Below are 12,956 nucleotides of genomic sequence, written 5' to 3'. Positions count from 1 at the left end.
TGAAGGATAAGAAGAAATAATACAAATTAATGAAAATAACTTAAAACTAGAAACCCTCTTTTTTAACTACTCTAGTTGTAGATCTTCTTTCTATTCTGTGTTATATAAAAGAAAGTTTTATGATTTATCAATTTTTTTTTGCTGCCCTCAACGCCGATTAAGTAAGCTTGGAAACTTTATAATCGAACCATCATGAAATATTTAATATATTTATATTTAGCGATCAGGGAACTAACACTGTTTTTATTTAGAAAAAGTGAAAAGAAAGCACTGAATTCAAATAATTCGAAATCAAGCAATTGACATTCAATTCAGAAATTCCAAGAATGACCACGGTAAAATAAATAGAAAATTACTGTTTCTTTAATACAGGAAAATCACGTGTTAAATACAAGAGCAAATACCCTAGACACTTGCTAGGCTTCTTCAATTGCGAAAGAGAATGGGGAAATATTTTCTAGCAACTGTTGCGCCAATGTAAAATCACTGTTAGGTTTTTCCCACACAACACTTAATTGCAAAAATAAGCAACAAGGAGCATGACTACACACTTGCACTGCATGCTTACCGGTTCGATATCCTGCTCCATGGTTAAATCGCCAAAAGCCGGCATCTGATTATCGTCTGAATCGTATTCCGAATCTACTGAGTAGTCGCTGGCAGCGGTTTTTTTGTAATTCAATTTTTGGTGACGTTGCTGAATACGCTCGAAATCCTCGTCAAATGTTGACGGTTGCGATATATAACGTATACGTCGACGACTGGACTCACTGTGTGAATCGCTACTCGGATTTGAATCGTAAGAGCTGTGATCGTGCAAAGGACTGTCGAAGGATGTGGCCAGCGGACGTACCACGCTACCAACGGCAAAACGTACAGTCGGCTGTAGAGGAGGACCGCGCGTTTGCACCTCTTGTTCGAAATCGTCACTAAACGCGTGTCCTGGCAAATTGGAATTGCGTAAGTTATTGCCCGAGTAGTCGCTTGGTTGTGCACTTTCCGCCGAAGAAACGACGTCGTCTGCACCACTGCTGCTCGCTGTGGTAACTGATTCGTCAGCTATGTACAATAATGCTGCTGACTTGTCCGCGTAAATGTCACTGTATATGTCGGGGTCTGGAAAAATGACTTTACTCGATGATGGGTGACGAAAATGTGACGATGATCGAGTTTCAGGTGGTGTGCTTGTTACTGTTGGTACGTGTGGTGGTGTGTACGGAGGCGGTTGTTGGTAATTCGACAGCGATACATTCGAGTGCAAAGAATGCGGAGGTGATGCAGTGTCGTCCACCAATAGTTGTGGTGCGACCGACACTTGGTGTTGCTGATTGTGTGGACGCGGTTCCTGACGTTGCGCTTGTTCGGTTTGTTGCAATGGTTTATCGATAGATGCGTGAGACTCCAATTGAAATTGTATCTGCTTTCGTACTGCTTCTAATGTGGCAACTGATGTGTCTGTCTTCTGGGTAGGCGCGTCTAGCGCAACTGTAGCGTTTGTTGGCTTCGTGTGGTTTTCTTCAATGGTGACGACATCTGCTATGGCAGTTACTGTTCCTTCATTTGTGGTATCATCCGTTATTGGTGTTGGGATTGCCAGCGTTGGTATCACGTTGCTGCGACTTGCGAACTGTGGTGTGGTCGCCGACGCAGACGCTTTTGACGTAGCTGTACTAGCTTCGTTCTTTGCCCCAAAAGAGGTTAGTACTGTTGGACTTGGTTTAGGAAAACGATGACCGCGCTGCAATGGATTTGCTGAAGTGTGCATCAATTCGGTTTCAGCTTCTTTGCTTGATTTTGCTGTCACGTCACTACTACTTCCAACTGTGTCCGCCGCTTTAGTTGACGCACTTTTACTCGTTGCTTGATTAGTTGTGGATTTACCGCCTTTCGCGCGCTGTCTTTTACCGGCAACGGCTGCTGCTATACTAACTGCTCCGAAAGTTGAACGCTGCTCACGTCCCGGCGACGGTGAGTTGAGTGTGGCTGCTGCGCGCGTGCTGCCCTTGCGTACGGCGCCTGTGCTGGCCGTTGTCGGATCTACTGTTGGAGGCTGCGCGGTGGTAACTACCCGACTTGGTTTGGCAGGAGCGCGTTCGCTGGGCGGTGTGTCACGTGTACTCTGTGTGATAACGAACTTCTCGTCGGTGGTTATTGTTGTTGTTCGTGTAGTAGATGTTTTTTGTACTGTTGCAGCGGTGAGTTTTGGTGTAGACGTTGGCGCTGTACTGCCACTGGTGGTGGCTGTGGTCTTTATTATGGTCACTGCCGCTTCTTTAAGTGTACTCTTCTTCGTTTTGAGCTTCTTCTTCTTCTGCTTCTGGTCCGGTGCACTCTTGGTAGGCGATGCTACGGCGCTTTTATCTTCTGTTATCGTTACCGGCGTTTGCACGGTGTCACCGCCACCAACACTTTCACAAGCACTCGGTTGCGTCTTATCTTCAATAGGTGTAAGATAATCCGTTTCGCTTGGTGCGCCCGTTACTGCAGTGACGTTAGTTTCATCAGCTAACTGTTTCTCGCCGACTTCTCCCTCTTTTAACTCTCGCGCTGCAGAACGCTGAGTATCACTGAGTGATATTGTTACCTTGCGCTTTTTATGCTCTTCGAGTTCATCAGCCGGTAGTAAATGTGCGTCATCTACGGCATCGGTGTCTTCAGCGAGTGTTTCTTCTTTTTCTTCTTGACTACCCTGTACTAAATCACCTTCCTCATCTTCGTCAATGCTCTTCTTAGTACCACTTGCTTTGGATTTCTTCAAACCGCCGAGCAAAAAACGCTTTGCTAACTTACTTTTCTTCTTGGGCTTCGCTGCTGGCGATGCGGTGGCATTGGTGTCACCAGTATCTTCTCCGCCGCTAGATAATACCGTTTCCGGCGCTGATGCGATCTCGCACGAGGCCCCACCAGCTAGCGAACTCTCAGTGGAGGTATCCTTCGAGACGCTATATTTTTTCCGGCCCGAAAGTTTGCGTAATGCCGACGTAAAGCGCGAACGTGCCTTACTTTTACGCCTCGTTTCAGGATCGGATTGAACACATTCACGATTGGCACTCAAACTTTTCCCACTTGTGCTCGCACTATCATTTGGCGTGGCCGCAGCCGTTCTTTGCAAATGTCCCGAAGACGTGGTCGCTCCAACTTCTGCTAAATCCAAAGTTTCATCATCCGTAAGAGTTGTTGGCGGAACTTCAATGTTTTGCATAGTACAAATGCTACTACTTTGCCGTTAGCTTTCCGGTCAAAGATTGTGCACGCCGTACTGGACGTGCCACAAACTCTCACAAGCGATTGCTTCCCTTGAATCAGTCACGAATGAACAACCGGCTTTTGACACTAAAAACACAACCAATCCCGAAATTCCCTCGCGCTCTAAGGCATTCTTGTTGAAATCACCTTTAAAAAGTATTAATCGATTTTGTCGTTGGTCACACGTCCAAAAAGATTTTCTTTTATGAATGTTTGTACGTTGTATTTGTAGGGTTTCTTCTTATTTTAGATAACTTTGGCACCATTTGAAAAACTATTAGACACTTTATTGTTCATATTTATAATCAAATCAATTTTCGCCACGAAACAATCACCGAAAATTAACACCTTCCAGATTTGAGTATCCTCAAACTTTTATATATTTTTATATGTAACTATGTATGCACATCCTTTCAAAATGCTGGCCACATCAGCATATAGTACTTGTAATTTGCATCATTTTCACTATTCACCGGGTCTTCGCCGCTTGTGTCAGCCAGCAATCTCAGTCAATCACCATTCAAATTCGCACTGAATTTGTTGTGTTGTTCTGTTGGCTTTTATAAAGTTTTTACGTGTGTTTAGTGCAAGTGCAACAGCAAGTTGTTGTGCTGAACTGCGCTGAGCTGAGCTATGATGTGTCCGCTATTCGTCAGCGTAAGCCAACCGCAAAATGTTGCAGGTGTCGGCTGGGGGGATGATAACACAGCTAATTCGTCTACATACAGCAGCAAGAATCGGGTGGTTTTCATTTCACCAGTTGCTCTGTTACGCTTTGCGTCTAAGTACATTTCGGTTTTACTAGACTTTAAGCCTTTCAGCAAACTTGGGTGCTAGAGTACACGGTAAAAATCAATGCAGACAGAAATGGTCGAAGTAAACGTGTAGATAATAGAAGTTGAACCTCAAGAATGAAATGAAAGGTTGCGAAACCTTTTTGAAATATAGAATGAAATTCGAAAAGCAGAAAGTATTGTATTTCTAGATTCTAAGAGGCATAAATACGATTTGTGAGAATTAAAAAAAAAATGTTGCATCAATTGTTTTGAAATTTTAATTTTTATTTATACATATTTAAGAACATTACTATTTTGAAAAAAGTATTAAATATTTTTTTGAGTTACAAGCGAAAGCCGAAAGCGCCAAATAAGGTTCTCCACTGCTGCACTGATTCTGGCTTTCTCCGTGGGTGAAACCTAAAAAAAGTTCTTTAATTGAAGGTATTGTTCATCAAATGACCTACCGCCGAAAAAATTTTTGACAACCGGCTGTTTTTTCTTTTAAAGAAAAAGTTTAATTTTTCCCGAAATTTTGATCTTTTTGGCCTACCAAAATTCGATATTTGATCAGATAAAAAAATCTAATTTAAAGATTAACTGATGTAGCGGAGTGAACCGAGCAGCTACACTTTAAAACACTGTGTCTCAAAAGCTATTTGCTATCGATTTAAAATTTTCAATCGCTTTTTTAGAAATTCGACACTAGATTTACTGTGCGCTTTATTCAAGCTCAACCTCAAAATTCCGTAATTCATTAGCTGATCAGTTTCAAAACTAGTTTTTTAAAGGTTTGAAAAGTTTAGAATTTTTTCTATAGAAGAGAACTCCCGAAAATGCTGTTTATTATCACGGCTTCTTTAGGAATTTTGATCAATTTCAGGATAAAATGTACTAATAGAATTAAAATAGTTCCGGGTTTCACGTTTTTTGTCCAGAAATGATTTAAGGCTGCTATTTATTAACTTGGTATAAAATTTCTTACTAATATATCCATCAATAAGAATCAAATATTTTTTTTCCCACTGAAACCTTTGACAAATTTATTTAAATTATTCAGCGGCGGAACTTAAAAATGGCGAAAATACGCGGCTTCATTGGTTCCTTTGGTGAAGTAGAAGTCCATGGGTTAAAGTTGTGACTTTGGAACTATCACTTGATGTTGCGAATCCTAATCGAGATGTCATCCAGAATTGCTTACCTTCTGATATCTCCAGTCGACTAAAATGCGAGGAGACGCTCAGCCAAAAATCGCAATACACGCCATTTTTCAAAAACTTGGCAGCTTCCAATATCAATGGCCTCAAAATAGCCATCCATCCCATAACGACTATCAATTAAATTTTCCATATGCGATATATGTACATATGTTTTATGACCTCTAGATGATAGTCTTTACACGCCTTAGCAAATTTTTATGAGCTGAAACTCTCTAAAGCGAATACAGTTTTGGAAAAAGGACCAAAGTCGCGGATGCTAGATCTGGCGAGTACGAAAACTAAGCAATATCTTTTGAATGTGTTTCGGTGACTACTATTTCTACTAATGTTCTATTTGCATAAATATCTGGTATTTTGGCTTGAGTCTGCCGTCGATGCCTTTTCAAAATAACATTAAAGCGTCGGTTGCCGAGACAATTTTTCTTTCCTTTTTTGATGTTATCATCGCAGTAGCAAATTTTTTACGACTCTTTATGTCACTCAAATGCTTGAATTCTCAATAACGTACAGTCAGAATACACTAGGCAACATTTTGAATGATTTCGTTGGGGGTTTGAAAAGAGTTATTTGCTAGTAAAGGCTTTTTTCCTACATAAAATTAGGAATTTTTATTTTCAGTGTACTCCTGAGTAAGAGTTTTAGTTGGAGTACGAATTAAAAAAATTAAAAAACAGCAAAAGCATTTTTATATATAATATACTATAAATTATAACTCAAATCTAAAAATTTGTTTAATAAAAAAAATTCCATAAAACCCCTTTGCACGAAACTATAGAAAAAACCAGTAAGGAAGCGCTGAGTTCGGGTGTAACCGAACATTTTATACTCCTGCCACTTGCAGGAATGAAAGCCAGGGTAAAACCTTATGGTGATGCCAGAGAAGGAAACCAAACAGTTTTATATGTATATATACTTATGTACTCTATATAACAGGCTCAGGGAAGTATTGACCCGATTTAACCCATTTTTGATATACAGACATATCATTATCAGAGAAGGATTTTCCATGATTTTCAATTATATATCTCACACATTGACCGAAAATTTCGATCAAATGTCAACTATAGATACTGGGTTCCGCATATTCGGTACCTAAGGGCTTGAACAGCTTCGGTTGGATTTGGACAATTTTTGGTCATAAGGTGACATACCTTAAAGGAATTATTTGTGTAAAATTTGATTCAGTTATATTAATTACTTGTTGATTTAAAATTATATTATATTGAAAGTAGGCGTGGTTGTAGTCCGATTTCACCCATTTTAACACTGTGACATATGAATATGAGAAGAATGCTACGTACCTAATTTAGTCACGAAAGCGTTCGGTCGCCTCACGAGATACTTATGTGTTGTGCTTGCACGGATAGACGAACGCACGGACAGACAGTCACCCGGATTTAAATTTTTCTTATCATCCTGATCATTTCTATATATACATATATATTTATATAACCCTACATCTAACTCGATTAGTTTTAGGTTATATGTACAACCGTTAGGTGAACAAAACTATTATACTCTGTAGCAACAGGTTGCAAGAGTATAATATTGAGTTAAAATTCAAATTTGAGTTTCACTCATGCATATCATCTCATTGACAATTAGACTTTCTTTCCCTCTTTTCTACAAATAAACAAAAAAGTGACACATACTATGTACTTATATGCTATATATGTATGTAGAGAATATGTTATATATACGGGATACTCAATTCGGCGTAGCTTTTGAACTACAAACAATTGGTATTGAGTACATTTGAGAACGATCAAAAAATGTTCAAGGGAAAAGGTGTACATACTACACTTACATACATACATACATATGTACCTATGCTCATAAATAGGATTAATTTAGAAGTCTTATCACATATGTATTTTATAAAAAATATTTTCTTTACATTTGTAAAGTTGTAGATGCAAATGGTATGTATGTATTAGTTATGCTAATAAATATAAAAATATAAGTCCGTTTGAAAATACCGCTGTTTGTTGAAAATAATTGAGTCCACTGTATGATTAAGCAGTTGTCGGGCGATCTTTGAAAATTGGCATTAACATCATTTCTTTGGCGATAAAATATAAGGTCAGCAATCTAATGTGTTGGGTGTGAATATGCAACTGATTGCAAGTATGCAATACGATAGTATTAATCATTGAGAATAATTTCATTCATGCGTGTAGATTTTTTTATTAATTATCTACTAATTCATAAATTTACGTAATACATTTGTATGTACATACATACAACTTTGGCATTGACACATTCCGGGAACACAACTCATGAATGATGGCAAACTGCATTTTTACCCTACACACTAGTAGATTTGGCAAGAATTGCACGCTGAAAATAATGCTTAAATATTTCTTGGTTAGAATATCGGTTAGTTATTAAATAGCGACTGAAACAAATTTTAGATGAATAAATTGAATGATGATATATTTATTATTTCCAAGCTAGAAAATCGGTTAGCAATTGGGTAGTTTTGAAAAAGCGACTAAAGCATATTCTGGATGAAAAAATTGTGATTTTTAATATTTTAAAGCATTTAAAACCCTTTAATTATAAAACACAATTCTTATCGAAATTAATCTTTTGAAATTTAAAAGTAAATTCTTATTTAATTTTTTTATTCTATTGGATCGTCCGTCCACTAAGTGGTTTCGTTTGTTAACAACAGCTGATATTGAAGCTTTTCAGAGCCAACTTTCACACTTAAGCGCTTTACCATTATATGCATTTTCGGCATATTTTACTGTTTTACTTAGAAGTTATGTTGACCGAACCACAATGCCAAAATTGGTTTGCAAAATTTTCTTCCGGCAATTTTGATCCTGGGGATGGCAGGAATCTTGAACCCGATGTGAATAAAATTAAGTCGTCAGTCGATGCAAATCGTCGAGTAACAACTCGATAGATTGTTTGCATGAAAGGTTTAGGATTAATTTCGAAACTTGATTTATGGGTTCCTCATGTTCTTCAGGAACAAAACTTGCTTCATCGCGTTAACGACTCTGATTTGCTTGTCAAACGTAAAAGAAGTGTTTGAGCCGCATGGTTACTGGCGAGGAAAAGTGAGTGTAGGTCTAAATGAATGAACCAGTTCCAATCACTTCGGTGGCCGATAGTCAAGAAAAAAAGTTTATGATGTCACTTTGGTGGCATTACAGAGGAATTGTTTATTTTGAGCTTTTGACCCACAATACCACGATTAAGTGTTATGAAGTGTGTTATGATCTGCTGGACAAATTTAGGGATGAATTCAAACAGAAGAGGCCACAATTAATCAATAGAAAAGGTATAGTGGTCCACCAGGATAATACGAGACCTCATATAAGTTTGATGTCACGCTGTAAGTTTTTGTAGCTTGAATGGGATGTGCTACCACACCCACCTTACAAAAATTTTTGAATGGGAGAACCTTCACCTCAAATCAAAAACTACATGGATTTTTTCAGTGAACGGATCAAACGTTTTATGAGCGCGGCTAAAAAGGCCTTGGCCTAAGATTGGCCAAAGGTATTGCATCAAAATGGAGAATCAAATAATTTTATAAAATGTTTTACTCAATAAAAAAATCGTGTTTGGTGAACGACCCAATATTTCAAAATCATATATGTAAATCTTCCGTCTGCAGCAGAGTTTCAAATGTAAAATTAATAATAATGATGAAAGTTGGATATATTCCTTAGGCCTTGGCCGAACTTCACACCTCCTACCTGTGGTTTGTAGCCTTGTTTTATCCCTGAAAGAGGGATTTATACTTGATCTACCTATTTTTGAATTCAGATTATTGATTTCTTCCCAAAATGTGCATGTATTATAAGCTTTGATCATAAACTTTTTACCCCTAAAAACTTGTCTAGCTTGAAAATCTCCAATTTATTAAAGAGTAATTTAAGTACACAAAACAAGTAGATTTTCAAACACAATGTAAGTAACGGTTAAACTACTTAACTAAAGTTTTGAAATCAAATCTCTATAATGCATGCACATGCCCACTCGTACTGCACGGATTGCATCTTAAGTTACTGAGCAGCAAGCAAACTTTGTAATGCGGAATTACAGCAAATTTCAGTTATATGTACATATATCTACTTATGTATGTATATAACTATACGAAAGTATATTCAAACACAATTGCCTGTCAGAGCTCAAATAGAAACTTCGAAGGTTTTGTTATTGGCAACACCTTCCTAAAAGTTGTAAAGACGAGCCGAAATGTGCCAAATAGATGCTAATGAAATAATTTTCTTCTCACCTGAATTAACAATAATACATTTATTCATATCAGATATAAAGACAATAAATTGCCACACCACTTGTATTTATTCCTAATGTCAAAAACTCTGCTGTCAGTCTATGCAAACTCTGTCCGGCAGGGTTTACGAGCAATTGCAAACTTTGTGGCATTCGTTCGAACAGGAACCGATCATTGACGCAGAAAGGGCGACAACAGCCGGCATTGTTATGGCTTCCTCACCAGCGCAGCATAGCATATCTAATGTTAGTTAATATTACCAAACACGATATTTCCGATCGCTTATAGTTACTCTGAACGCATGTGCTTACAGATATTTGTATACCGCATCGCAAGTGGGCATGTATCATTTCACTACGTTTATAGTTCTTAATGATAAGCAGACGGCTTATGATTGACAACTAAGGTTAGAAAGAAGGGAGATATACATACATATGTTTACTTGTATGAGCATAAACATGCAACAAGCATATTCTGGAATTTATTATGATTGCAATAATCGATTGTTTTTGTTTTGCCTTAGAGCAATTCTAAAATACGCAGTTTGCTTATGAGCTCATACAGAGTATTTACATACTATGTTGGTAAGTATGTCTATGCATAACTGTCTGTAGATAAGATTTTGTATGACTAAAATGCTGGACCACCTATGTGCATTGTATATAGTAAATCGTGTCAGAAGTATTGTCTCCTATTGAAAATGATTTTCTGTCACCCTTATTATCACTACATCGCCAAGCTTTGATTGGCTTAGGAATTTAGTACTGAGAAAACAAAATGGTTCCCATTAGGAGGGTGGCCTGTTAAGTTAGCGACATTTTTTTTATAAAATAATTGCTTTTTAAAGCAGCTTATTTTACTATTTTTAACTCTTCCGAATACCTTTTAATTATTTAATTTATTCGTTTCAATAATTTCAATTATTTTTTTCTTGATTTTACGATCGCAAAATTGATTCTCTTTTAAGAAATATTCGGTATAAGCATAAAAAGCCGAAATCGGTAATTCTACTGTTGTATTTGACAACAACCCATGCCAAATTTCATGAAGATATTTTATCAATTAAGTTTTTCATAAAACAACTTGATTTTCATCGTTCAGTTTGTATGACAGCATTATGATATAGTCGCCTGTTAGCAGCGGTTCCAACAAATGCACAGTTCCTTGAGTAGAAAAGGACATATGTATGTATGTACATGAAATTTCAGATCGATATCTCAAAAACTGAGAGTCTAGTTCGCGCATATATAAACGGGCGGATATATAGACGGCATAGCTGCATCGATTTACTTGTAGGTCGTGTTGTTGATCATTTCTAAGTTCTCCATTAAAGACTGTACACATAACCGAATATCTTCCAAAACTGGACATATTTCATGAACAAAACGTTTTCATTATTATTTTCATACAAAAGCAATTCTTATAACCGTGCATGAGTACCAATGGCCGTACACGGACACCATTTTGGTAATAGTGCTTTCAAATTAACTGTGATAAGCGGACAAGATTTCATAAAATTTGTCAAGAAATTTGTGTACAATTTACAGTTTTTTAAATTTTTATTTACCGGACAAAAACACACTGCGACAGTGGGTGTCCCGTTATGAGGAATTTGACTGTGTTTCGTATATATGTATGTTCTGGTTCTTACAAAGTTCGTGACAAGCTGAACTGAACTGGACTGAACTCATCAGGTTGGTATTTGATTTTTAATGCCATTCCCAAAAAGGTGTACTGAGTCAGTTAAGAATTTAAGGAAATCTAAATGGAGATGAAACTCTAATCAATTTTGGTTATAAATTATTCAGCAAAAAAGAAGTACTAATTGGTTCAAATGGTTTTCCTCTGGAATTCAGTTGATTCATAGTAAACAAAATTTCCCTCAATGTAGACTGGAAAACTTTGGTTAGATTTTAATAATAGTCGAATTTCAACGTTATGCCATTCTGGACGAAAGCTCCTTTTATATGTTAAGCATTAGTTTACGTAGTTTAAGTCAAATAAAAATGTACTGGAACTACTGAACTGTATTACAAACAAGAAAAAACGTTAATTTCGGCTGCACCGAAGCTAATATACCCTTCACAGGTGCATTTCTTTTAGTAACTATGTGTTCAGTTTGTAATGAAGCTATATGCTATAGTAATCCGATCTGAACAATTTTTTCGGAGATTATGTTGTTACCTTAAACAGTAATCCATGTCAAATTTCGTGAAGATACCACGAAATGATTCCGATCATTCAGTTTGTATACCAGCTTGATGCTATAGTTAACCGATCTGAACAATTTCTTCGGAGATTACATTGATGCCTTAGAAAATAATTTATACCAAATTTCGTGAATATATCTTGTCAAATGCAAAAGTTTGCCATACCAGCATTTGATTCCGATCGTTCAGTTTGTATGGCAGCTATATGCTATAATGGTCCGATATCGGCAGTTCCGACAAATGAGTAGCCTCTTGAAGAGAAAATTACGTTTGCAAAATTTCAAAACAATATCTTAAAAACTGAGGGACTAGTTCGTACATATATAGACAGACAGACGGACGGACATGGCTAAATCGACTCAGCTCAACATACTGATCATTTATATATATGTATATTCCGGAAGGTCTCCGACGCTTCCTTCTGGGTGTTACAAACTTCGTGACAAACTTAATATACCCTGTTCAGGGTATAAAAATAGTGCTAAGACCAACTTCTTCACAGACATACTATACGGATATATGTATGTACATACATATGGATATATACACAAACGGCTATATGAACTTGTCGTTCAAATCATTACAATTCCTTTATAGCGCACACTTTTATTTATGCTTCTGCCTAGTGTATGTACATATGTATGTATGTTTGATATGTATGTGTGTATTAAAGTATACATATGCGAGTACTTAAATTTCTTGGCTTACCACAATGACCCAATCATTTAGTTACCCCAACTTGCGTTACATCAATCAATAGTTGATTAACTAATAAATTATATTTTTAGATGTGGTAAGGATGAACCACAGCAATATATTAAGTTACACTGTGGTTTCTGCATAACTTTTGCTCTGTTTATTGCAAATATGTGCGGGTATTGTGAAATGTGTTGCGAGTTCAGAGGCTTTAGATGCTTCAATGTATATTGGTACAAATGTTCAATGGTATATTTTATGTATTACTATCAAAGGATTTGTTGATCTATTGAAAATAAGTATAGCAATTTTGAGAAATGCCTGGATTTAATCAATTGTTTTACGCCAAATTCTATCACACATTTTCATCTTTAAAGCGATTATATAGTAATAGAAACTATAGGCACATGAAAGCAAGTTGGGTTAATTTGTGACAACTTCGAAACATAGTTTCCGGCTTGGCTTCTCTAGGAAATACCTTGTCATCAAGTGTGACCAGACTGATTAAAAACAATAGGGTCCTTACGTACGTTGTCAAGTATATTTTGTG

The 12,956-nt window shown here is 36.9% G+C and overlaps 1 protein-coding gene across 4 annotated transcripts in view; it reads right to left on the bottom strand.

Moving 5' to 3' along the window:
- The window catches only part of LOC120770447 (mucin-5AC), a 39,996-nt gene that overhangs the window by 6,283 nt on the left and 20,757 nt on the right, over positions 1-12,956 (bottom strand). Inside the window, exon 1 of one of the 4 annotated variants that reach the window (XM_040097920.1) lies at positions 569-3,770. The exons of the other annotated variants lie outside the window; for them this stretch is intronic. Within the exon in view, the coding sequence (XP_039953854.1) occupies positions 569-3,202 (2,634 nt within the window). The 5' untranslated portion in view covers positions 3,203-3,770. Of the gene's footprint in view, positions 1-568; positions 3,771-12,956 lie in introns of those variants that run through there. 4 annotated transcript variants of the gene reach the window in all.

The sequence above is a fragment of the Bactrocera tryoni genome, chromosome 3, assembly GCF_016617805.1.
Source record: "Bactrocera tryoni isolate S06 chromosome 3, CSIRO_BtryS06_freeze2, whole genome shotgun sequence".
NCBI lineage: Eukaryota > Metazoa > Arthropoda > Insecta > Diptera > Tephritidae > Bactrocera > Bactrocera tryoni.
The sequence above is the reverse complement of the archived record's forward strand: the minus strand, read 5'-3'. Positions and strand labels throughout refer to the sequence as shown.